The sequence below is a fragment of the Zootoca vivipara genome, chromosome 5, assembly GCF_963506605.1.
Source record: "Zootoca vivipara chromosome 5, rZooViv1.1, whole genome shotgun sequence".
Lineage (NCBI taxonomy): Eukaryota > Metazoa > Chordata > Lepidosauria > Squamata > Lacertidae > Zootoca > Zootoca vivipara.
The window spans coordinates 27,820,636-27,846,944 of record NC_083280.1 but is presented as its reverse complement, the minus strand read 5'-3'; the positions used below and the strand labels follow the sequence as shown (position 1 = coordinate 27,846,944).

At 46.2% G+C, this 26,309-nt stretch overlaps 1 protein-coding gene across 1 annotated transcript in view; it reads right to left on the bottom strand.

Moving 5' to 3' along the window:
- Window positions 1–30: 30 nt before the first annotated feature.
- GK5 (glycerol kinase 5) overlaps window positions 31–26,309 on the bottom strand; it is a 40,130-nt gene continuing 13,851 nt past the window's right edge. The window contains exons 3-16 of the mRNA XM_035133764.2: window positions 25,654–25,729; window positions 20,207–20,300; window positions 18,109–18,240; window positions 17,513–17,588; window positions 16,148–16,209; window positions 15,987–16,060; window positions 15,777–15,837; window positions 12,944–13,070; window positions 11,546–11,650; window positions 10,498–10,592; window positions 10,102–10,205; window positions 8,015–8,074; window positions 7,157–7,290; window positions 31–3,377 (exon numbers count right to left, since the gene is read on the bottom strand). Coding sequence (XP_034989655.1) covers window positions 3,226–3,377; window positions 7,157–7,290; window positions 8,015–8,074; window positions 10,102–10,205; window positions 10,498–10,592; window positions 11,546–11,650; window positions 12,944–13,070; window positions 15,777–15,837; window positions 15,987–16,060; window positions 16,148–16,209; window positions 17,513–17,588; window positions 18,109–18,240; window positions 20,207–20,300; window positions 25,654–25,729 — 1,352 coding nt within the window. The 3' untranslated portion in view covers window positions 31–3,225. The remainder of the gene's footprint in view (window positions 3,378–7,156; window positions 7,291–8,014; window positions 8,075–10,101; window positions 10,206–10,497; window positions 10,593–11,545; window positions 11,651–12,943; window positions 13,071–15,776; window positions 15,838–15,986; window positions 16,061–16,147; window positions 16,210–17,512; window positions 17,589–18,108; window positions 18,241–20,206; window positions 20,301–25,653; window positions 25,730–26,309) is intronic.

The window sequence follows — 26,309 nt, the reverse complement described above, 5'->3', positions numbered from 1 at the left end:
AGACATAATGTAAAAAAAGACAATCTCCACTTTTTCAGAGCAGTAAGATTTTATTAATGAATTAGAAATCTATTAGTATCTCTGCAAGGTAGAGACAGTCAGCTGAGTAACAGTTTATAAGTAAACATTCTGCCATAGAACTAGCCTACAATATGAAGAAATATTCCATAAACCTTCAGTTCTTGTGCACACATATTGCATAGTCTGGGTTTCTCAAATGTGTATAGACCAGGCATCCCCAAACTGCGGCCCTCCAAATATTTTGGCCTACAACTCCCATGATCCCTAGCTAACAGGACCAGTGGTTGGGGAAGATGGGAATTGTAGTCGAAAAATCTGGAGGGCCGAAGTTTGGGGATGCCAGGTATAGACACACACACAAAGTCATGTTAACCCATGTATAATAGTCCATAATAAGGAACAAGTGCACACCTGAAACTGACCAATATAAAAATAAAACCTTTTACAAATACACAACACAGTTCACAAGTTGCCCTGGCTCTGGGCAGATAAAAAAAAATTAGTACAGATTGTCACAGAAAATTTCCAGTTTGAACCCCATTCTCATTCAGGCACTTAAGACCATTGCATGGTGACAAATGGCAGGATAAACCAGAATTCTTCCCTAACTAGAATGAAAAGTTGGTCACTATCGTGCAGAACTAGCATGGATCATGTGATTTTAATTTGTATGGTAGGTTTGGAAGGACATAGTGTTTATTTGTCTGAATGCCTTTGAAGATCAAAGTGCCCTCCTCACATTCAAACTTATGTTGTGCCTGTCCTAAGGGATGGGAAGGCTTGCGTAGGAGGTGAAGGAAAGGATAAGTTCTTGAGAGTGATGAAAAGGAGAGTTGACTTTCAGAATCAAAGTTGCATCAGTCCAGCAGCCCAGCTCACCTGGATGGAATATGTGTAAGTAATTTTGGTGCTGGAGGAGACTCTTGAGAGTCCCATGGACTGCAAGAAGATCAAACCTATCCATTCTGAAGGAAATCAGCCCTGAGTGCTCACTGGAAGGACAGATCCTGAAGCTGAGGCTCCAATACTCTGGCCACCTCATGAGAAGAGAAGACTCCCTGGAAAAGACCCTGATGTTGGGAAAGATTGAAGGCACAAGGAGAAGGGGGCGACAGAGGACGAGATGGCTGGACAGTGTTCTTGAAGCTACAAACATGAGTTTGACCAAACTGCGGGAGGCAGTGGAAGACAGGAGTGCCTGGTGTGCTATGGTCCATGGGGTCACGAAGAGTCGGACACGACTAAACGACTAAACAACAACAACAATGCTTTATGCAGAGTATACTGAGCTTGGAGATCCCCTTTGCACACCTGAAAGCCAGTGCCAGCCCACCCATGAGGCAAGGTGAGGTGACCGCCTCAGGCGGCAGGATCCCTAGGGGCAGCAGATCCTGATGTATAGCTTTATTTCCCCCGCCTTTGTTCCTGATGTAGATCTTCACTTGCCCTTTCTTCCCTAGTGGGGGAGGTGGGGGGTGCCTTTCTGTTGTTGGCCTCAAGTGCCAAAATATGTCATGGATGCTGTCGTTGAGATTCCTGCATTGTAGGGGATTGGACTAGATGACCCTTGGGGTGGCCCTCCAACTCATTTTCCTGGCCCTAGAAAGAATTCTGCCAGAAATTCATTTTACTTTGCCACCCCAAAATAAAAACCAAACAAAAACACTTTAGAAGGGTCATCACTCAATGGTAGGGCATCTGCTTTCACTGCAGGATGTCCCAGGTTCTATCCCCAACATTCCCAGTTAGGGCTTGGAAGGGCTCCTGTCTATAACCCCGCAGAGGGATTGCCTGCCATGGTAGGCAGCGCTGAGCTAGATGGGTGAATAGTCTGACTCAATGAAAGACAACTTCCTATGTTTTAGAGAGTACCGGTACATAAAATTGCATGAGACTTGTCATTAACCAATAGATATCCATAACTCTTTGGCCACAATTTTATACAGGGTTGATCTGCAAAAAATATATATACATATTCTAGCTGGAGGAAAAATGCTTTCCAAGTGACACAATAATGAAATGTGGGTGCAATTTCCCAGTAACAAGAAGCGGTAGCTTGTGCAAAGACTTCTGCCATTACACACAACTATATAATTATTGAATGAATTTATTGTACCTGGAAGTGAACTGTGAGTTTCCCCTTTGAATATGGTAACACCTTGGACTCTATTTAAAATCCCCTTGGTTGGTTTGCTTTCTCTTAAACTGGGTTTGGGCTTAAATGCTGCTGACAAAAACATTAGATGCCCAAGCACAATTTCACATATGCTCTACCTTATCTATTTTTTATTCAGGTTGTATTTGCGGGTAGAAATCAATCATTGTACAGTAGTAGAGTTTGAAACAATGCAAGTAAAACAGATGAGTACAAGGGAAAATTAAACAGGGTAAGGGGAGATCTAGTTGTGGTGACCTATTCCTTCCAAAAAGAACAGAAGACAATCCTGACCTACTCTGGATTTGGAAACATCAACTGTAATTGGTTAAATGTAGCAGCTAAATAGGATTTTAAAAAAATTAAAAGCTGGAGCTCTCTGGATTCCCAAGAATCTGCATTAGCAGCAATGCATCACTACCTTTGGCCACAGGGATTCCTAAACCTTTCCTCACCTACCTATATACCATGGGGATTGCTAACTGATTTCCAACATCATCTGGCAATTCAGCTGATCTCTCCCAGGTGGCCAGGCTTTAATTTCGGACAGATAAAGAAGTGAAGATCATCACTGAAAGCGGAGGTCAATCAGCTTAGTTGTCTCAGTGCCTCTTACTGCGAGGCAGCTCTCAGTGGGCAAACAGCCACATTCTGTGCTAGGTTGCAGATCAGAATGCATGGATGAAATCACAAGTCTGGAAGAACAAGGTGCTTTTTGCTACTTTCCACTTTATCATAAAAGCTTCTTGCGTTAAGGTAAAACATCAACAGTAATGTAAGAACCAAAAAATCAGCCAGGACTTTTGCATTCAGGTATCTTTGACATCACATTTAGTGACCTATTACAGGAAGTCACCCCCTGGGAACTTTGGCATTCAGTCTCTTGAAGGTGGTTACTTCCACCTTCCACAGGGGCAGCTGGTATGTTTTAATTAACCTCACGGAAGAAGCAGAAATCAACTCTAAACCAGAACTGCAGTTGTGTTTGTATTGTCCTATAATTATAATAATCTGAAATATTAATTTAACATTTTGCAATAACCCTGTTTCTATGATGTCTGGCTGTACCAACTGAGAGAACGTTGAACAGCTTTCACCCAGTTGCTCATGGCAGGTTCGTATTCCTCCGGCTCCTTTTGAGGCTTAAAAACTGTATCAGTTTGCCTCAGCTGTTTCAGTTGCTCTCTGTCCTTCCAGAATCCTAGAAACAAACATAACAAAAAACAAAATCACTCCCCAGCTGAAAAACAAAAATGTTGCATCAGGAATTCGTCATACCATATCGTGGGGCCACCCAAGGAAGCTGAATGCTGGAAGATTTCAGACGGACAAAATCACATGCTTCTTTTACACGGTGCATAGCTGGAATTAACTCCCACGGGATGTAGTGATGGCCACCAACTTGGATGGCTTTAAAAGAGGATTAGACAAATTTATAGAGGACAAGGAGATCTTTGGCTACTAGCCACAATGGCTATGAGCAATATGCCTCTGGATATTAAGTGCTTGGAATCACAATTGGGGAGAGTGCCGTTGCCCTCAGTCAGGCCCGTCCTAGCCATAGAGGCTAGTGGCGTGGAGAACCACAGCGCCGGGCGCTGGAGGGCGCTGGAAGGGCATCAAGTGAGCGCAGGGTTCCGGCGATCTGACCAGGGCTGCGCTCCACAAGCTGAGAGGCTGCGACGCGTCTCTCTCCTTCTCCAAGGACTCCGCGCTGCACCTCCTTCTCGTTTCCCCAGCACTGGGTTCCGCTCAGTCGAACTTTGCCACCAGCGCGCACACAGCGCCCAAGCAGCTCTTGCTGGTGAGTGCGCTGGTGGCGAAGCTTGACTGAGCGGAACCCAGCGCTGGGGAAATGAGATGGAGGCGCAACGCGGAGTCCTCGGAGGTGGCCTCCCGCTGCTGCCGCGGTCCACTTGGCACTCCCTTGGAGAGGCTCTGGAGGGGGGCGCTGGAGGGACCTTAGTGCCAGGGCGCTGGATGGGCTTAAGATGGCCCTGCCCTCAGTACCCTGCTGTTGTACTCAGATACTTCATCCTGCACAAGGACCAGCTGGTGGGCCTAATTATTGATTTTAAGGTATGGGCAAGTTAGCATGGGAGAAGGCATTTCCTCATCAGGGCCCCAGTCCATTCAGGGCTTTAACTGTTAAGTATAAGCAACTTTAATTCGGCCCAGAAAAATAGCTGGTACTGTTATCAGTTACTTTTTTCAATGGGAGTTTCATGTGCAGAACCTGTTGTTGCAATTTTTGAATAATCCACAAGGACAGCTCCAGGTGGAGCACGTTACAGTTGTCTAGCATGCAGGTTACCAGGGCACTGGTGGCTATAGCCAGGCTATACCTATTTATGGAAGGCCTTGGTCAACACGCCAGCCAAAGATGAATCTAGGCATGCCTAGCCACCATGGCCACTTGGACCTGAAGTGACAATCATGATTCAAGGAGCACCCCCAAACTATGCAGGTGCTCTTTCAAGGAGAACACAACTTTATCAAGGGGAGGGCTGTTCTGACAACCCCCGTACTCAGGAACCACATATTCACCTCTCTTTCATTTATGGCACATTATCACTTCCAGACATTGCTTTAGGACCAGCACAACCCCTTCTTCTGGTACCGACAGAACAGAAAGATAAAGCTGGGTCCCACTAGCATGCTGTTGGCACTTTGCTACAGATCCTGGCTTCAAATAGATGTTGAATAGCACGGGTGACAAGACTGAACCCTGCAAGCTCCTGCAAGATAATTCCCCCAGGGCTGAACAGAAGGCATACTGTCCTCTGGAACCACCCTTGGAGATAGGACTGGAGCCAAAGCATTTTATTGGTGTCATAGTGTTTATTTTTTTCCTTTATCAACGTAAAGGTGTTGAAAGAACCTAAGAAATAACCTGCTGAATCAGGCCAGTGACCCACCTAGTCCTGTGATGCCTGTGGGGAAACCTGCAAGCAGGATCCGAGCAAAAGAGCACTCTCCCTCCTCTGCTTTCCAGCAATTGGCACTGAGAAAGCATTACTATGGAAAATTGCTATCGTGGCCAGTAGTCATTGTGTCCTGCTTAACTGAATAGTAGGCTTCTGTTTTTAGATTCTCCCCTCCACAATGTCCAGCTTTTCATGAAACCATAAAATATACAGTGGTACCTCGGTTTACGAACACCTCGGGTTACGAACTTTCGGTTTACGAACAATCTTAACCCGGAAGTAAGTAACCCGAGGTGTTTCCAAGGCCTCCACGGAGGCATCAGAGCGTCCGCGACTGTACCGCAGTTACGGCAGCACTCCGATGCCTTCGCGCTTCCCCTCCCTCTGCCTTAGACAAATGTCTCCTCTCTCACTGCATGTCCGGCACCGGTAGGCCACGAAGTTGGCCATCCAAAGCAGGCCGCACAGCACGAAGCTGTCCCACAGCTCGCCACCCACCAGCAGGCAGCGGCACCACGCCAGCGCCTCCGACACCGACTTACCTCCCCAGGCGCCGGCGCCGCTCGGCGGGCTCAGCACCATCCATGGCAGGCGCCGGTGGGGCTCGATCGCCCATGAGAAGCGGGCCACGGTGTCGCGCCTCAAAGCGGCCCTCAGCCTCAGCGCAGATGAGAGCAAGGCTGCGGCGGGCAAGCGGCGGTCCTCCAGCAGTGACCGCTGCTTGCCCGTCGTGGCCTCGCTCTCATCTGCACTCAGGCTGAGGGCCGCTTTGAGGCGCAACACCATGGCCCGCTTCTCCTGGGCCTCGAGCCCCAGCAGCGCCTGTTATGACAGCGGCGGCAGCCTCCGAGGCTTCTCGACGCAGCAACCGCGACACAGCTTTGGCCTCCGGGCTCCTTCGCTCTTGGCCCTCTCGGCGATAGCCGGGAAAGCCTCCTCGGCTCGGCCCAGGGATGCAGCATGGCGGCTGACCTCGCCGCCACTGCTGCCTTCGCTGCCTTCCAGGGCGGCAACCATGGCCACCTCTAAACGCCACAGATGGCCACGAGGCAGGAGGACCCTCGGCAGGGTGGCGGCAGCGGGAGGCGGCTGGCCCAGGGAGCCCGTGGCTGCTCCAGCTGCCGTGTACTCCCGCAGCAGCAGCACCGCCGCCGCCAGCGCCTTTCTTCTTCTTTGCCTCCTGCTTCTGGCGCGCCGGCATGGAGGGCCCTCTCTGGCTGGGAAGGGAAGCGAGCCGGCGGCCTGGGAGGGCCATGGAACAAGGGGCAGCGGCACACGTGGTGAGCAAGAGGCGACCTCTTAGTCTTCCCTCCTGCGCACTTTTGAGAGTCAGGTGAGCCTTGGAGAGGTTTGATGAGCCTTGCACGGCAGTGTGCCTCCGTGCACAGCGAGCAGGTGCACTCACTGACTCTCTCGTCTTGGTAGACAGTAAAATTTGTATTAAATTGCTGCTTTAGGGGGTGTTTTTCATCGTCTGGAACGGATTAATCCACCTTCCATTACTTTCAATGGGAAAGTTCACTTCGGTTTATGAACGCTTCGGTTTATGAACAGACTTCCGGAACCAATTGTGTTCATAAACCGAGGTACCACTGTACCGCCCTCCCGCAGCACTTATCTCTCAAGATGAGGTTGAGATGACTGGGTGACTGGTAGACGCAAGTCTACCCTTATGTTATGAATGATATTGCTTTAAACTAACTTCATTTCTTTATGAAACAATACATCTGGTACACGTGTTTATCCCCATACTTAAATCTCACATGCCTGCATGTGATTTCTTTGATAAGCTCCCACTCCAGAGTGTCTGGTAAGAAAAGGTGTTTTGCACAATGGAATCTGCAGTGTTTAGTTGTTATCCAGATTAGAGTATATTTATGCAGGTAGCAGCACAATAAGATAGTTTGTATTCAGGTGAAAAAATAAGTAACATGAAGTTCTAGGAATATTTAGAGGCAAAACCTTGCTGATGTTTGCAATCCGGAAATCAGGTATAATATGGAAAACATGGAGAAAGAGCAAGGGAAAAACAACTTTTCAGAAGACTACATACCTACAGCAAGGCCAGCTAGAAAAGCTGCTCCAAGGCAAGACATATCTGTACAAACAGGCTTGTTTATTGTTTTATTGATCAGATCCGACGTCATCTGCATTACAAAATTATTTTTACTGACACCTCCATCAGCTCTGTGTGAGAGAGAGAGAGAGGGCGGGGGGAAGGAAAAAAGCATATTATTTTAATGCTTGGATTCTGGAAATTCTGTCCAATTTAGATTATATGATGTTTATGTAGCCAGTCCATCCTCAGTCGTGCCAAATGTCTTTGCTCTACAGAAGGAAACAGGAGCCTCAACCAAACAAATATTTTAAAGGCTGTAGTAATGAGTTTTTTTAAAAAAAGTTTTCATGGACAACAATGGGAGATTTTTGTAAGCCTAAATGCTGCGCTGGATGAGGAATGGAGGCAGCTGGGGAGGAAAAATTGGTAGAGGGAAATGAATGAACAGATGGCGAGTGAGTGTGCATTGTGAGAAAGAACATGGGATAGTTCTGTCCCTGCACATATTTGGAAGAGGCCCCTCCTGTTACTGGAAGGAACATCGCCTCTGGGAGGTTTCTCATGAAGAAATGTGGCCCTCAGGCTGAAAAAGATTCCCAATACAATTTTAGATCTTTTGCCCATGTAAAGGACCGCCAGACTAACAACATTCTACACTTCTGTAATGTCAATCGTTAATCTACGATTTGCCAAAACGTTATGCAAAAGGTCACAAGGCTGCTCACTGTAGCGTTTTCAACAACATAAAGGCAGCTGGGAAGTTGTGCTACCTATCTGGCATCTTAAATCAATGGATGGTTCCACATAAAAGAAAAATTCACAGAGACATTTTTAGAGATAACATGAACATACCGAATGGACGTAGGTGGGATGTCCAACTCTCTTGCGATGGTATCATAAAGCTGTTTGTTTCTTGCAAAAGAGATTCAATAGGAATTAAAGCATTTATACAAAAGTAACATGAACTTCAGAAGCTCAGTACAGTATGCAGTTACAAGAAACCACAGTTCAAAACTAGTGAGATAATTCATAAGTTTTCATAATGGGCTTCAAGTGAGCTATTTTAAAATAACCTGGAGCTGTACAGCTCTTCATGTTTCCCACCTGTATTACATGAGAACATTTTAGGCTACCTTTCTCAAAGGCTAAAGTGCTGTACATTAGGCAGTAAAACTGCATACAGCATTCAACAAACCCACAGAGAGCAGAACAACATTATAGGCTTACTAAGAATCAACGGGCAAGCCACCATATCAGTTTAAAAGTTTTGCTTCGCTTGTGGAAACTAAACTGCAATGAGGAGCTCCTAACCCCGGTGAGGAAAGCATTTCAAAGCCTCTAGGCCAGGAGGCACCAACCCTTTGGAGTCAGTAAGCACATATGGAATTTTGAGAAAGTGACGTGGGTGGTGGTCACATAAGGGCTGTTGCAGGGCGCAATGTAACACAAAATGGTTGCTGTGGGGTGTGTGGTATCATGTCTGCCACATCTGGAATGTGGCATTTCCCCCCCTCCTCCCCAAAAGTGGGGACAAGGCACCTACATCAGCCAAATGCTGCACTTGATTGTGGAGAGAAATGATCTGCATCTCTCTGCTGTTCAGAACAGAAGGGAGGGTGGGTACTCACTCCTAGCACCCACTGAAAGCAGGGCTGTCTTTTTTTAAAAAAAAAAAGATTTTTTTTGAAGTACGAGAATTCTTACATACATTATATTCTCTCCTTCCAATGTTTAATTTCCCGTACCATTTTTTCTTTCCCTTCCCACCCCCTCCCTCACCCATAATCCATTGGAAGGGTTCAAACAGTTGTCCTCAGCCACGGGCACAATGTCTTTAATTTCCACTGAATGTCTTCTGGTCCAGTAGTTGTTATCCATTGAAGATAGCAGGGCTGTCTTAAGCGCCCTTGACGCTGTGGTGCGCCGGATCCCTCCGGCGCCCCCCGGCCCGTTTCCCAGCGCGGTGGGTGGGTGCAGCGGGCGGGCAGGCACAGCGCGGTTGCCGTGGGCGCAGCTGCGCGGCGAACCGGCGGACTGGCCGGCCAGCGGGCGGGCGCAGCTCGCGGCACCCCCCTGGCAGGCTGGCGCCGTGGTGCCCTGCGCCACCCAGCCTGGCCGTAGGGCCGGCCCTGACTGAAAGGATATTTACTGAGATGTTCTGCTGTAGGAGATTGCAGCGGGCGCAATGGCACCCATGAGAGCCACACCGACAACCCCTCCTACAGCAGTAACGTCCCTAACACTGCCCACCATCAGTCTAGTCTACACAGGGCAGGGTATGATTTCCCAGTTACTACTGGTGTATGACCTCTATCCACTACAGCAGCAGAATGAAGAAGGTCACAATTGAGAATAATATTTGACAAGGCACACCAGTTACCGTAGGAGCAGAAAGCAAATACCTATTTTAATCTTCTGAGCAACCAAAATATTGAATCATTTACTTTTACATCAATGTTAAAACGTTAGCAAGAAAAGTGCTAACTTTTGGTATTTGCCAGCCTTTAATTTATTTCCCATAGTGAAGGCAGCCTAGAATTGACATTCTACCTGCTCGGTTTGAATTTAAAGACTAGGCAGCAAAGGGGAAGGGACACTGTTTTCAGACAGGTTCTATCAGTTATATGACATTTGAAGGGGGGATACTTCACAAAGAATAACTGTCTGCTTTATATGGTTGAGAGGGGTTTTTCCCCTGCTGTGGTTTGCAAGAGATTGGGCTTCTTGGAACTGAAAGCATGTAAGTAGAGATTCACAACATTTTGTGAAAACTTGAGTGTGGTTCACAGACCCTGGTATAATTTTTCTGTAACCCTGTGAACTCTGTAGGAACCAGGCATGTCAGAACTCAGAGCAGCACAGACTGATGGAATGTGTATTCTCAAATAATAGTGCAAAAGCATGTGTTGGAGATTTAATTGGATATACTGGCTTAGTACCTGAAAGCTATAGATTCCAACACAGCTCGAACAAGATGTTTTTTGGTGGTGCAAGATGTGATCCCCATAAAAGAAGTACATGCAAAAGGGTCATTCACTGGGATCTAAAATAAAAAGATACGAAAATAAGATACGCAGGAATTTGTTCTGATGGCAGATGTCTAAGAATGGACTGAAATCATAAGGAAAAAAATAACTTACAAATGACAATAAAGAGGCAGCATAGTAAGGAGGAGGAAATTAAGAGCAATAAGCAGTGCAACGTTGTTCGCAAGATAATTTTACAGCCAATGAAAAGTGGAAACTATGAAGGCTGAATGAAATGTATTTCTTTTTTATGATCACATATATTTTGGAAGCCAATGTCACTTCAGCAAATCAATCAAGTCATCTTACCTGCAATCCACTAAAAGATGGAACAAAACAAACGCCTTCTGAATTTACTAGACTCTGGGCTATTTTTGATGTCTCTTCAGGATTGGTAAAAAGACCTGTAAAAATACACACAATAGGAAGGTTAACCTATTTCAATATTTCCCAAACTTTTGAAGTTTCGCCCATTCGACTTAAATCAAAGGTTTACACTCTTTCAATTAAAAAAGAAAAATATTTCTTGAGCACTCTTTACTACAACGGGTAGTAGTCCCTGCAACTGGCAGCTCAGTTAATCTCTTGGTATCCTGCCACTGCTGGCTCCAGGTTTTGTGTGGTCCTTGAGCCACCTCCTCCTTGCCACTCTCACTCTCCTACTAGCCTGCTTGCCTTCGCCCTCCGTGCCCATTCCGTAGAGCCTCCGGAGAGAGAATGCAATTTTTAAGCAGAAGATGCTGTTCACACAGTTATCACTGTTTGCATGCAGAGAGAGAGCAGTGACGACAACAAGGAGAAGTAGCAATGCATCAACATCATGAGGATCTCGAGGGACTTCCTACTGGAGGGTGGGGAGTGACTGGGCTCTGGCAGATCTTCAGTCACCTTCCCCTTTTGCTCACTTCCAGCACAGTACTATGTATGCTTATTCAGATGCAAGTCTTATTGTGCACATGATGCTCACTCTCTAGTAAACATATTTAGGACAGGGGTGGAGAACCTCGGGCCTGGGTTCCAAAAGCAGTCCACTAGGTCTCTCAATATGGCCTGCAGGATTCTCTCCAAGTCATACCCCCTCTGGAGCCAACACCCCTTTCTGGCTCTGCTTTGCAGCCTCCTTGAGTGTTTCTTCTGCCTGGCAGGAATGTCCCATTCAACTATACTAGTGATGCCTCTACAGAACACTGAGAAAAGGTCAGTACCATAAGTGAAAACCTGGAAAAAATTTTTAGCTCACTTAAAGAAATACACAATAAATCCCACCCCTACATTTGAAAACTAGAAACATAGTCCTAAGATTGTGCTTCGCATCCTACATTATTTCAGGCTCAAAGAATTAATTCATGCTACTCACCTAAGCTCTGGGCCCATTTAATAGAAGTCCCAGTATCAGAAGCATTTCCTTCAGTTAAGAAGATCACCTCTTTCCCAATCTTCCAACCAACCACTGGATACAAGCCTTAGAGTTGCAAGACATGAGTTTATTATGAATCTTAACCACTATACCACATTCACTTTTCTAACATAAACAGTAATTTATTGCATGTATACAATGCATAATATCCATCACTCACAGGCCCTTGTTGACTTTGGAACTCTTGAAAGAACCCAATAACATACACAAATAGTATCTGGCATCCAAAATGCTATTCCAGGTACGACTATCAGTTTGTTCCTGGTGGAACTGCCCACTTCTGTTTTTGTCTTTTTTCATTTTTCTCAACTGCCCACTTATATATATTTCTCTCTTAAAAAAAGAGAGAGAGGCATGCCAAAAGCCATAATCATGACTGTATCAAGGTATATTGTCTACAATCCCTAGAACTACTATTAGAAGACATCAGGTCTTTGATCTAGTTACTAAAGTAGAAGCATATTTACTGATTTGTGAACTGCTTTGTAAAAAAAGACTGAAAGTGGGACATAGTTCGTTATTTCTGGAGCCAGAAGAGCTTGTCCACCTTCCTGCTGCTAGCACCCAGCACAAAAAATATTACGGATGGTGGAAGTTTGCCTGACTGATCAATCTATATGATTTGACCTTATGCTGCTTTTATTGTTATTTTTCAGTTGTTTTAACATTTTTATTGTCAGCCACCTGGTGAGGGCTTGCCCTAGAATGTTGGGTAGGAATGAATGAATAAATAAATCTGTGAAGCTCTATTCCAAATACTGGTAAGCATTATTAGTAGCAGCTGCTCCTTGTAGAGTCTCTCACAAAGGGATAACGATTTGAACATTTGACAGGTGTTGGCCACACTAAGGGAGTATCTTGAAAAACTATATATTTTCTTATTAATATCTATGGCTTCCATCCACAAAGCAGCTTCCCCTCCTCCCCCGTTATTCAGAAGGGCTCACCGACCCTCCAGTGAGGCTTTTTGCCGGGTGGCAGGTGACTGACATGCATAGGAGGGGACAGGAATCCTTTCTTCCATGAACACCCTCAAGTTAACCTATCTCAGGATCCAAGCCTTAGTTGCCTTAGAACCTCATTACAAAATAAAAGTAACATTCCATGCTGAAAATGACTGTGTCTAAAATTATTGTTTGTCCAGGCTTATGCAGGCAATATATCTTCTTTCCATTTTGGTTGGTGGGCCATCTCATTTTTAAAAAAATTATCTTTTTATATATAGTAGCTATTTTAAACTGGCTTGATTTTTTTCTTTTTACGATATAGCAGTATATAAATATTTAAATAAAGTGTTTGTTGTCAGTCATTCTTAGAACGTAAACACATAGGCTTTACCTTTTGTAGATACGTGGATTTTGCTTCCAGTGTTAACATCCCAAAACGTACCAGTCCCCATGGTGACCTTAGTATCGCCTCTTTCAAAACAGCACTCTCCAAACATGGCCGCCTGTTGGTCTGCCACCTTCAGTACAAAAAAACCCAAAACAAAACAAACAAACAAACCAGGTTGTCAACAAAATTCTGTTTCTGTGTTAGTGTGTGCACTTTCCTTTTTTGGAAGGAAGGAAAAGAAAAGTAACATGAATAGGAATAGAAATAGGAACAGAAACATAGGAAGCTGCCTAATGTCAAGGCAAAGCCTTGCTTCATCTAATTCGATATTGTCTACACCAGTGGTTCCCAACAGGTGGTCCGCGGACCCCCAGGGGTCCGTGAGCTATGCCAGAGGGGTCCGCAAGATGCTAAAAAATATATTAAATATATTTCGTATGATAACAGATTTTTTGTTTTGGCCACTTCCTGCATGAGCAGAGTCTAGTGCAAAACTAGAATTAGATAGAGGCAGTAGTTCTGCTGTATGCCGTTAGGTGGCGCTTTACGAACACTACTGTTTTTCAAAGAGGCAGCGCGCGCATTCTACTAACGCTCACCTCCCCAAGATGCTTTGCGCGCGCCGGCTTCATTTGTGCGCTACTGCGCAGGTCCCCTGTCTTCTCCATTCCCCTCCCTCCTCCCTGGCGCGCGCTGCCTCTTTGCAAAACAGTAGTGTTTGTAAACAAAGCGTTGTTTTTCGCGGAAGCTACAGTTCGCGTAGTTAAAAATGGACTGTATACTGATGGAGTACTCTGTTGTAACTGTAAAAAACGTATAAATATAAAATATAAAAAGACTCTTAATTTGGCTCTCACTTTTTAATTTTAGGATTAGGAATTAATGGGGGTCCTTGTCACAATAGCGGCTCAATGAGTGGTCCTCGAGAAAATTTTCTTGGGAACCCCTGGTCTACACTGACTGACAGTGGCTCAAACCGCATGTGGCATTGGATTTGCATACTATTTTGGGTTGATTATCCAAATAAAATTTTAAACAGGTGAAATGTTGCTACATTTATGTCCAATACTTCAGGAAGATCAGGGTCAGGGTCAGCAACCAGCACATAGCTGCCAAGTCTCCCGTTTTTCGTGGGAAACCCCCATTTTTAAAGCCATTTCCCGCTGTTATCCCAAATGGCGAAATATCCCGTAATTCCCCCAGATTTTCAAAGCAGCTCCTGCCGGCCAAGGAGGCTCCTTCTGCGCATGTCTGGACATGCATAGAAGCGACTTCCGGTGCCGTGCTGCTGCTGATCCCGGATTTTTCAATCCGGGAGTTGACGGGTATGAACCAGCATACTAGGAAAACTGCCTGGACCTTACTACCGGTGCTAGGGCTTTTTGCGCCCTAGGCTAAATCACCTTCTGGCGCCTCCCCCCGGCACATGCGTCATGACGCGTGCACAATGCTGCTGACGCCGCTGCGTCCCCTCCATAGGCGGGAGGGTGCTGAGCTCTCATTTTGGCTCGCGCGCCTCCCACCTATGGAGGGGACCTTGTGAGCTCTTCAGCGGCAGCGAGTAAGCAGCGGCGGCGGCAGCAACAGCGCCCATAGCTGAAGGCTTCAGCTATGGGCGCTGCTGCAGCCACCGCCACCACTCCCTCGTTGCAGCCGCTGAGGAGCGCACAGCGTCCCCTCCATAGGCGGGAGGGCGCTGAGCTCTCATTACATTTCAGGGGTGGAGCCGAGCAGCCGCCCACCAGGCTCCAACGCACGTGGAGGCACCGGCAGTCGACAGGCAGGCGGAGGGCAGGCTCAACAGCGCCCCCTCAATTTCGGCGCCCAAGGCCATGGCCTAGTTTGCCTAAATGGAGACGCCGGCCCTGCAAGCAGCGCCAGGTGGCAGGATCTAGCCAGCTTTTCAATTGCCCAGAATGCCCCTAACAGTGTTGAATAGAACCCATTAGGTTGAAGGGATATGAAGGTTCCCTCAACCATGTTATATTAGAATTTAGTTCACTCTAACGAAGAGAAAGCTTCAAAAGGCAAGTGCATGACTACTGAAAAAGCATGCCCTCTGGCTAGGAAAAGCATGTTTTGCAGGAGAAAGAGAGGGTAAACACAGAAGACAGTAATTGACATAGAAGGAAGTTGTTGATTTTAAGATTTGTCACATACAGTCATACCTCAGTTTAAGTATGCCTCGGTTTGAGTATTTTCAGTTTAACTACTCCGCAGACCTGTCTGGAATGGATTAATCCACTTTCCATTACTTTCAATGGGAAACAGGTAGGTAGCCGTGTTGGTCTGGGTCGAAGTAAAATTCTTCAGTAGCACCTTAAAGACCAACTAAGTTTTTATTTTGGTATGAGCTTTCGTGTGCTTTCTATTTCACTGTATCTGAAGAAGTGTGCATGCACACGAAAGCTCAAACCAAAATAAAAACTTAGTTGGTCTTTAAGGTGCTACTGAAGGAATTTTTTTATTTTATTTCAATGGGAAAGTTCGCTTCAGGTTAAGTATGCTTCAGGTTAAGTACAGACTTCTTGAACCAATTGTGTTTGTAAACCGAGGTACCACTGTACAATACTGAACTATTTCTTGATCTGAATTTGTTCATTAGAGAACAAAGTACTGCACAGAACTGGCATGACACACTCTAAGGAACTGGCACCCATTTTAAGAACTTCAGAATAGGCAATTTCAGCCAGACGTAGCAGAAACAGCAGACTGGCCTGCACTTTGAAAGTTCTCTCTGGAGACTTCTACTAGGACTAATATACTTGACATAGTACCCAACTGGATCTAAACATATTTCTAAGGGGACAGGAAAGAATTTTTTTTTTTTACTTACCAAAGCTGCTATTGGAATAGGCACTCCAAATATCTCAGCATCAACTGTTCCAAATTTATGACTTAAAATAAAAATAAGACATTAAAGGTTATTGCCCTCATATCAAAACTATAATGAGTAGACAAAAAATAAATATTCTAGAAGTGTGAAAAGTGTGCCACTTCTATTCTAAATGGGGGGGGGGCTTATTTATTAGACCTTAGGACTAACCTTGTGTCCTCCACTGTGGGGAAAATTGATATTGGAATGGAAAGAAGCTTGCTAACGAACGCACTCCACTGCAACTGAAATCACATGCATATGAAAAAGGGGGAGTTAAAAGCAATACAGAGTAAACCTTGAAGCAGCTTTGCAGAGAGAATTAGTCATACCTTGAAGGTATCAAACAGTGCAGTTGAACTGGCATTTGAGTAGTCTGTAGCATACACTTCACCTAGGGATTAAAAGGAACCAATACTAGTGAATGCTCAAAAACACAAAAAGAAGATTACAGTGAGAGATGTGGGAACTTCATGTTGAAGGCCTGAGTCCTCCTTAGCGCCTCACTTGAAAAGCACAAACACATTATTGCATACAAGCATTTGTTTACGGTCATCTTCTTCTAAGAGGATATTCTTTTCAATTTCCCTCCAATACGAAACCGGGCAGTTCATTCAAAGTAACGTACTACTAGTACTACCACCATTTGTTTACCCCACCTCTGGCTGTAGCAGCAGTCGCAGCTCCCCACATGCACAGCACAGCTGAGGAGAAAGTGAGGCTGCAGCATTCAGAAGTTGGAGGGGAGGAAAGACACAGGAGAGGAAATGGATGGAGAAAGCAGCTAACATAAATGTGTGGGAAGGGGAACAAAGAATGGGAAGGAGAGAGACAAAAGGAGAGAGACAAAAGCTGAGGGAGAGAAAGAATGGGAAGGAGAGAGACAAAAGGAGAGAGACAAAAGCTGAGGGAGAGAAAGAATGGGAAGGAGAGAGACAAAAGGAGAGAGACAAAAGCTGAGGGAGAGAAAATGTACCCAGGAGTGATGCTGCACCTTCAGACCCCTGCCCCTCCCCACAAAAAACCTGTCCTCTCTTCTTCCCACCTGCTAAACCAGGAAACCACTCCTGGCTAAGGGGACAGCTGCCTCCTCCATCTCACAATAACAAACGGCAGCACAGAAACTGGAGAGCTAAGGGGTGCAGGTCCATGCAGAGAGAAGAGACAAGTTACCTGAGTAAAGGAGCCTGGGAGATCAATGAATTGGGGCAGGGACATGTTGAAAGAAGTTAGAAGGAGAGGAAGTACATCACCTGAACATTTCTTTACTGCCTAGTTCCAATAATGAATAAGGAAAACTGAGGAATGAGGCAGCAAAGATAGCGTGAGATTACAGAATTTAAGCTTTCCTCAGGGCAGAATTAGAGCTGCCTCAGCAGAGGAATCCTTGCATTGTTCCCTCCCAGAGTGTACATATATTGGTTTCGATCCAAATGTTGCATGAGTGGAAGGCTGAAACTTATGCAAAATATATTTCTTGTCCCCTCATCCTAGACACATCCTGAAAAGCTTCTCCAAAGGGATGGAGGACCCTCTTAAACAGCACGGGTTATGTCACAGGTGGGTTGCAATGTGAGGGGCAATTCATTCAGTATCTGGCAGAGCACCATGTCTGAGTCCATTCGCACAACCTTTGGATCCAACTACTACTCTGCAAGAGGGCATGTGCTTTCTATCTGTTTAATCACCCTTCTCACCTTTGGTCAGTTTATATAGTATCCATGTGTCAATGGTTCCAAAACAGCAATTGCCATCTTTAATTGCTTGTTCTACCTGAAAGCAAACACACACCAACCGTGTTTTATTTCAAGATGGCAAGTATAACACACTTCAGCGTTAGGTTAAAATAAAATATAATAAAATCAAAATTGAATTAAGTAACATTATGTTATCTAGTGTTAGGCAAACCAAAGGAACAGGTTTCCCAATTATCCCCTTTAGAAGGTTGTGGATTATCTATCAAACCAGCTTACTACTCAAAAGTCCTTTCTGGGTATTATTTATTTGTGTTTTTTTATTAAAAAAACTAGGCGCAATTGTCTCCCAGGTCCTGGGTCCAACATTCTAATTGCTACACTAATAATAAACCGCCTGAGGTGCTTTGGTGGAAAGGTGGTATATAAATGGGAGTGAAATAAATAAATAAAAACAAGCAGTTGACATTTTCTAATGAAATTTAGCATATAATACACATTACACTATTATGACTACCATCCCGAAAGAGGTTTCTCTGCCGGAATAAAGAGCCAGCCCGTACAAAGCTCAATATAGAGAATAGTAAGACAAGCCTTACCTCCTGTAGATGTTGTAAAATCCAAGCCAGTCTTATAGAGACATGTTGCGTTGAGAACATTTGGCAACTCGCTAGCAAAAAGCGATCACTCCGAGTGAAAAAGTGATAGAAGGAACAAACAGCATGCACTGTCTGTTCCAAAGAAAGAAAGAAAGAAAGATTGAAAGAAAGAAAAAAAGATTGATTGGATAAATACTTGGTATTCTTTCCTTTGGGGGGTTGGGGTTGGGTGAAATTACCCATACACACCATCTATGAACAGAGCAATTCAAGTTATGACAATGTATATATAGAAGCAGGGCCTTTTTTCCCAGCTGGAACTCAGGCACCTCTCAGGTGGGCACTATTGCCATTATAAAACAAGAGAGGCATTCATGGTGAGTTCCGGCATGTCTTTTTCTATAAAAATAGCACTGATAAGATTTTTTTATATGAAAGTGAGGAGACAACTTTCAAAGGAGCTGCTGGGAGCTTATTCGAACTAGTCCAATATTTTGTACCATGCGAGTCCCAATGAAGTTAGGCTGTTCAGTAACTGGTTGGACTAGCAATCTCATACTGCTCAATGAGAAGCAAACTTGGTTTACCAGTTCCCAGGTGAGGGGTAGGACCTCTGGCAGCCATTTTGAGAGTTTGTCTATATGTGTTGGAGAATGAGAAGAAATCATGGGGTAGAACCACCTGCTTCACTGCATATTGCAGGTGGGGAATTGCATGTTTCAAAGTACCCTTGTTTTTTAAAAAAAACCAAAAACCTTCATGTAAACAGAAATCTAATACCAGCTTTGCTGGTTTTTTCCTTTGCACAAAATGTCACAAATCATTCTTCCACCTTGGCACTCTACAATTTCATACCACTACAGAGGGAGTTGGACTGGATCGCCCTTGTGGTCTCTTCCAACTCCATGATTCTATGATATGATTCTATGATACATGCAGACCAAGCCTGAGTCTGAATCAGCGGCGGAGCTTCATGCTCCGCCACCGGGGGCGGAGAGCAGGCGCGCTGCCCCCAGTGATGTAGCGCGCATTCTGGGGGCGGGGGGCGGCACACGTTTTGGGGGCGGGGCGCGCCGTGCACAGTGACGTGGTGCGCGTTTTGGGGCGGGACACACTGTGCGCAGTGACACGGCGCACATTTTGGGGTGGGGCGGGTGTTTTGGGGTCAGGGCGGGCAGCGGCGATAGCGACCCTGGGATCGCGTCGCTCGGGGGCACCACCCCCACTGCCCCTATCTTCCTACACCCCTGGTGTGAATGGAACAGCTGGGTAATTTAACCCAGAGGTAGACAACATGGTGCCGTCCTGATGTTTCTGGACTTCAATTTCCACTATTCCTGGCCAACATAGCCAATAATTGAGGATGATGCAGCCAGGAACTACTAGAGGGCACCACTCTGGCCATCTTCAATTTAATCCCCTTCCTTTCAGAGCTGAGAACGTATCTGTGTACCTCATGAAGGCCAGACTATCAACATTGTCATGCAGGCAAAAGTCTTGCTTTATAGAATCCATATAGTTTGAAACCTGACCCCAAAAGCCAAAATACGTGGCACAGGAGGCAACTGGTAGGTAATTGCTAACTTTTCTATTTTACTGAATGCAACTCCTTGATGGGTGGGAGAGAAGAGATTATTAGCTCCTTCAAGCTGTTATTTGCTCCATATGTAGGGGTCGGGGAATAGAGGGGTTTTCAATTTCAATAAGAAGAAATCCCCATCCCATTTCTTCCCTGGTCAAAGTAGCACCTCACCTCAAGGAAGAAAAATGATGAGATTTATCATCGATCTCCGGATGTGGACTTGGCAATATTGATAAAGCCTTGGGAGAAATATACTAACATGCTTCTTGGGAACACCACAACAAATCATAACGTTCCTCTTGGTCAGGCACAGGCATACTCGGCCCTCCAGATGTTTTGGCACTATAATTCCCATCATCCCTGACTACTGGTCCTGTTAGCTAGGGATCATGGGAGTTGCAGTCCCAAAATCTGGAGGGCAGAGTTTGCCTATGCCTGCTCTTGGTGCTTTGAAGTCCGGGTACACCTTCATACCTACTTCCCCGTATTTTAATAGCGGTATGAATGCTAGCTCACCTTGATTGTAAGAGATTTGTTCCAGGACTTTGCAAGTTCCGCAGCTCTCACATCTTGCCAGCTTATGAAGTTATGAAAAGGTTTTCCTGTCTTCCTGAAAAAGGCAGAAGGGATCACCAACTTTATGAAAAGTACTCAATGCACAAAGTGCAAGCTAGACCAGTACAATTATCCCCATACTATTGATTCTGGATTGGGCTAATGTGATGGTGGCAAAAGAGCTGAAGGAGATATAACAGTTTGCCTGAAGGCCAGCCAGGTAGTTCATGGCCGGGCAATGACTAGACATGGTGGTGAATGACACTTTCTTAATTCTGCTCACTCTTGGCTCATTTCCAGAAGGAGAAACATAAGCAACTGATTCATGATACAAACCAACAATAAATAACTTCACACTGCAAGTGGGAGATGGCATGCTTGAATGCCGAAACTCTTTGGTACACGACCAGCGCTACTGTTCCACTAGTGCAACAAACTTCACTTGTGCAATGGGATTTTCCCTTCCAGCCCACTCCAGAGAGCTGAAGGAACCTCTGGTGTACATTTAGAGGGTGCATATTTTGGGAGAGGAGGGAGAGGGGTATGTGTGCAACACCACTAATTCACCTGAAATCAAAATGGCTCTGCGACTTAAGAGGTAAAATTATTTAACCCCCACCTGGTTTTAGTAGCACAATCCTAAATTCATTATTTTCTATACATTTTTTTTATTATATTTTTAAATTCATTATATTTGTACACTGCCCTTCAGCCGTAGATCTCAGGACGGTTGACAACATAAAAACACAGGATTAAACACAAAACACGTAATAAAATACCTAATAAAGACAAGAACAAAAAAGCACCAATAAACCCCTCTCCCCCCCATAAATCTCATTTAAAAACAAAACAAAACACCCCAGCTTTAATGTTGTATGTTGTGCTATGCTTACATGCATAGAGAATAAGAAGTTTAAGCTACTTATTCGATCACAGAGAATGAGAAGCTTTATTTGCTCTAAATAAATTTAACCTCTTTTCAAAACAATCCAAGTCAGCTTAATTTTTAAAGTCTCTGAAGCAATGCACACTATGTTCCTGGAACATAATCAGACTTCTGCAAGATTTACTCACTTTACAGTTTAAAAGACTGAACACACCTATTGCTATACCCCTTCTGACAGTTATAACCCACACAAAAAGATGGACTGAGCAGTCAGGGCCGGTGCTAGGGTTTTTTGCGCCCTAGGCGAGATCACCTTCTGGCGCCCCCCCCCATCATATTTCAAACACAGATGTATTTCACATCCAACCTTTTCCTTGTAACCATGATCTCCGCTACATGTTCCAAAGCAGTGGCAGTCCTGCTACCACAGAATAATAGTGCAGGGTGGGGAGGGTGGGGAGGGAGGGGGAAGAGAGAGAGAAGGAAGGAAGGAAGGAAGGAAAGAGAGAGGGGGGAGGGAGAGGGAAGGAAGAGACAGAGAAGGGAGGGAGGAGGGGGGTGAGAGGGAAATAGAGAGACAGGGCCGGTGCGTCCACTGAGGCGAGCTAGGCCACTGCCTAGAGCGCCGTCATCCGAGGGGCGCTGCCAGCCTGCCGCCCGCCCGCCCGCCCGCCTGCCGCTTTCCCTCCTGCTGCTGCTTGCTGCTGGCTGCAGAGGCGCTTCCCTGCAATGCCCTGCAGGGGGCGCAGGGCCGCGCAGGTGGGGAGGCAGTGAAACCTGAGTGTGCGCGCGCCCAGCTCCTTCCCCTTCCTCGCACGCTTCCTCTGGCTGCGACGCCTCTGAGACCTGCCTTCGCGTCTCCCCGCGCCCGACAACCTCACTCAGCTTGCCGGTTAAGGAGGAAGGGCGGTTTCGGCTGAGGGGGAGCACGCGACGGATATTGGGTCGGCTGCCAACGTCTGTCACTTCTCCCTCCCTCCCCCTTCCCCTGTGTGTGTGTGTTTTATTTTTCTCCTCGGGGCGCTCCGTCCCCACATGCAGTGGTTGCCCCGCATGCAGTGAGGCAGGAGAGAGAGACAGAGAGAGGCAGACTCTGAGGGGTGAAGAGAGGAGGTTTCTCACCGCCGTCACTTCTTTTCTCCCCCTTCCCAAACTCTCCAGTCAGGTCCTGAGTTCGCTTTTCTGGGGGTTGTGTTACACACAATGGACACCACACCACACCTCGCCCTTGACAATTTCCCTTTTCTCTCCCCGCCCTCATTTCAGGTGGGTGTTTCCACACCAGCCACACTAGCCAGTTCCTCACCCCTCAAATCTCTGCCCTTCCCCCCTCCGCCCTATTTTATGCCACGTAGTTTTAGTTACAGCCACGTCCTCTCTCTCTTTCACTCCCCCCTTCCCCTATGTGTTTTGTAGCTGGAGCGTCTCCTCCTTTCGATTGTATTTAAATCCTGGGCATGGACAACAGCAGCAGCAGAAGGAGGAGGAGGTGGACGTCCGATTTGGCAGCTGTGGCTGCTCAGGCCTGGGCTGGAGAAAGGGGACCCTGGACTGCCTTTTGCAGCTGGGAGGAGCGGTGGGCGCGGGCGCGCAGGGGGGGGGAGGAGTGAGAGGTTGCAGGCTCGGGCACTTCCCTTACTGGAAGCGGGTGGGTTGTTTATATATTTCCAACTACTCATGCAATATGCTTGTCACACCACTAGTCATGTTTTAAGAGAAGGAAATGATTAAGTGGAAGGGGTAAGATTGCAGAACAACTCTGCACATGGCAACTTTGGAAAGTTGCACAAAGCTTTTGCATAACAGTTTAAAGGGAACTTCTCCTAGTATGATCTTCTTTCCATAGGGTTCAGTGAACCAGGTTACATTGTTGACATGGTTGGTTTTCGTATTTCGTGACCGCTTCTCAGTATGTATTATCATGTAGTATCCTGCATGGGACCCAGGTGGCGCTGTGGTTAAACCACTGAGCCTAGGGCTTGCTGATCAGAAGGTCAGCGGTTCGAATCCCTGTGACGGGGTGAGCTCCCATTGCTTGGTCCCAGCTCCTGCCAACCTAGCAGTTCGAAAGCACGTCAAAATGCAAGTAGATAAATAGGAACTGCTACAGCGGGAAGGTAAACGGCATTTCCATGCGCTGCTCTGGTTTGCCAGAAGCGGCTTTGTCATGCTGGCCACAAGACCTGGAAGCTATACGCCGGCTCCCTCGGCCAATAATGCGAGATGAGCGCGCAACCCCAGAGTCGCTCACGACTGGACCTAATGGTCAGGGGTTCCTTTACCTTATCATGCATGTTGCTTTAAAACAAAGATTAAGTAGTTGCAGGTATGCTTATATGAAATGCTTAGTGGAAGTGGTCAATTATCTGACTTGGTCCTGCTTAAAACTATTGACTGTAAAAGGTCTCATGCATGATACTACATGATAATACATACTGAGAAGCGTTCACGAAATACGAAAACCAACCATGTCAACAATGTAACCTGGTTCACTGAACCCTATGGAAAGAAGATCATACTAGGAGAAGTTCCCTTTAAACTGTTATGCAAAAGCTTTGTGCAACCTTCCAAAGTTGCCATGTGCAGAGTTGTACTGCAATCTTACCCCTTCCACTTACCAGTAATCATTTCCTTCTCTTAAAACATGACTAGTAGTGTGACAAGCATATTGTATGAGTAGTTGGAAATATGTAAACAACCCGCCTGTTTCCAGTAAGGGATGTGCCCGAGCCTGCAACCTCTCACTCCCCCCCCCCCGCGCACCGCTCCTCCCAGCTGCAAAAGGCAGTCCAGGGTCCCCTTTCTCCAGCCCATGCCTGAGCAGCCACAGCTGCCAAATCGGACGTCCACCTCCTCCTCCTGCTGCTGCTGCTGTCCATGCCCAGGATTTAAATACGATCGAAAGGAGGAGACGCTCCAGCTACAAAACACATACGGAGGGGGGGAGTGAAAGGGAGAGAGGACGGGCCCCTCAAAAAACAGCAACTGAGCAAACTACATGGTATAAAATAGGGCAGAGGGGGGAAGGGCAGAGATTTGAGGGGTGAGGAACTGGCTAGTGTGGAAACACGCACCCGAAACGAGGGCGGGGAGAGAAAAGGGAAATTGTCAAGGGCGAGGTGTGGTGTAGTGTCTGTGTGTGTGACACAAACCCCCAGAAAAGCGAACTCAGGACCTGACTGGAGAGTTTGGGAAGGGGGAGAAAAGAAGTGACGGCGGTGAGAAACCTCCTCTCTTCACCTCTCTTCACCCCTCAGAGTCTGCCTCTGCCTCTCTCTCTCTCTCTCTCTCTCTCTCTCTCTCTCTCTCTCTCTCTCTCTCTCTCCTGCCTCACTGCATGCAGGGCAACCACTGCATGTGGGGACGGAGCGCCCCGAGGAGAAAAATAAAACACACACAAGGGGAAGGGGGAGGGAGGGAGAAGTAAGAGACGTTGGCAGCCGACCCAATACCCGTCGCGTGCTCCCCCTCAGCCGAAACCGCCCTTCCTCCTTAACCGGCAAGCTGAGTGAGGTTGTCGGGCGCGGGGAGACGCGAAGGCAGGTCTCAGAGGCGTCGTGGCCAGAGGAAGCGTGCGAGGAAGTGGAAGCAGCTGGGCACGCACGCACTCAGGTTTCACCGCCTGCCCGCCTGCGTGCCCCTGCAGGGCATTGCAGGGAAGCGCCTCTGCAGCCAGCAGCAGCAGGAGGGAAAGCGGCGAGCGGTGAGCAGGCTGGCAGCGCCCCTCGGATGACGGCGCTCTAGGCAGTGGCCTAGCTCGCCTCAGTGGACGCACTAGCCCTGTGAGCAGTGATACCATATTCAAACTGTATGGGTAGGAAGGGGGAGTTGGGCACACAGAACAGAAGTCCCTGCCCCTTTTTTCCTCCTTATTTTTGCTCTCCAAGCAAAAAAAAACTATTTGGTAAAAACATATGAGGTGGCTGCTGACACATTTTAAGAGCTCCCAGGATGCAGCACTGTACTTCGCTGAAGTTCCCATCAGGCAGAAGTTCCACAGAGCCCAGCAAGTGAGAAACTGTGTGGAATACAGCAAAGGTGTCCTAATAGTCACCTTTGGGTTGGCTGAGGTGCTTTCCCTCAAGCATAACATTGGCCCTGCTACAAGCCCAAGGCTACCTGCTCTTGTTTTTTTGAGGGGGAGTAATCTACAATTTGCCACATTCTGTATCTGCATATAAGTGGTGAATTAGACAACATATTTAGAAACAGTTCATGTCTTTAAGAGACTGACTGACAGAATAATGTCAGACCATCACTGTAGGTGATGGTCAGCCTTTTAAAACTGCCTTTTGAAATAAATGTCATCCAAAAATGAAAGGGCGAGTACGGAGGACTCCTTGCTTCTCAACCCTGCAGGAATATTTGATGCAAAGAGAGATAGACACATACATACACACACTTAGGAGGAGCTACTTCTGCCTCACAGCATTACTGCAGGCACATCTAAAAACAAACACATTTACAAGCTTGTCTTTGAGGGTTTCAAACTTCTATTATAACCAGCATGCATTCTACATACTTGTTCCACGTCATGAAAGTTCCTCGCTGTGTCGAGATTCCAAGAGCAGAAATTTGATTCATTTTCACTCCAGCAGCTAAAAGAAAAAAATTGAACACTGAGCAGTGAACTTTATGGAACAACTGCTGTAATGTAGCCTTAGTATCAGAAATTATTCACCCATACTCATTCATAAAGAATTTCATTCCACTTTATTCAGCAACTTAACAAAAGCCAGCTGTTCATTCAGCAAAACAATATGGCCACTGAAACAGTCTTGGATATGTGATTCAAAGAACATGCAGAGTGTTGGGGAGAGTCATGTGCAAAACTTCAAAAATAAAATAAAACGCTTGCTTCTTTGGCAGTAGGAAGAGATACTGTGCTTTGAATTTTAGTAACACGGACCTGTAACAGAATGCCCTAACAAAGTTATATGAGCATTAAAGAACACAGATATTTATATTTGTAAGTAAGGGACCAGGAAGGCTGTGCAAAACCATAACTTCCAGCAAAGCAAAATAAGATTTCATCACATTAAACGTTCTCCAGCCTTGAGCACTAAACATTGCTTAGTTTTGGCAAGTCTCAAGGGGGAGCGTGTCCCTTTACTAAAAGCGATGAATATGTCTCCCTCTGAACTCAATTTAAAAGGCTCAGACAACTTCCCCGTGTGG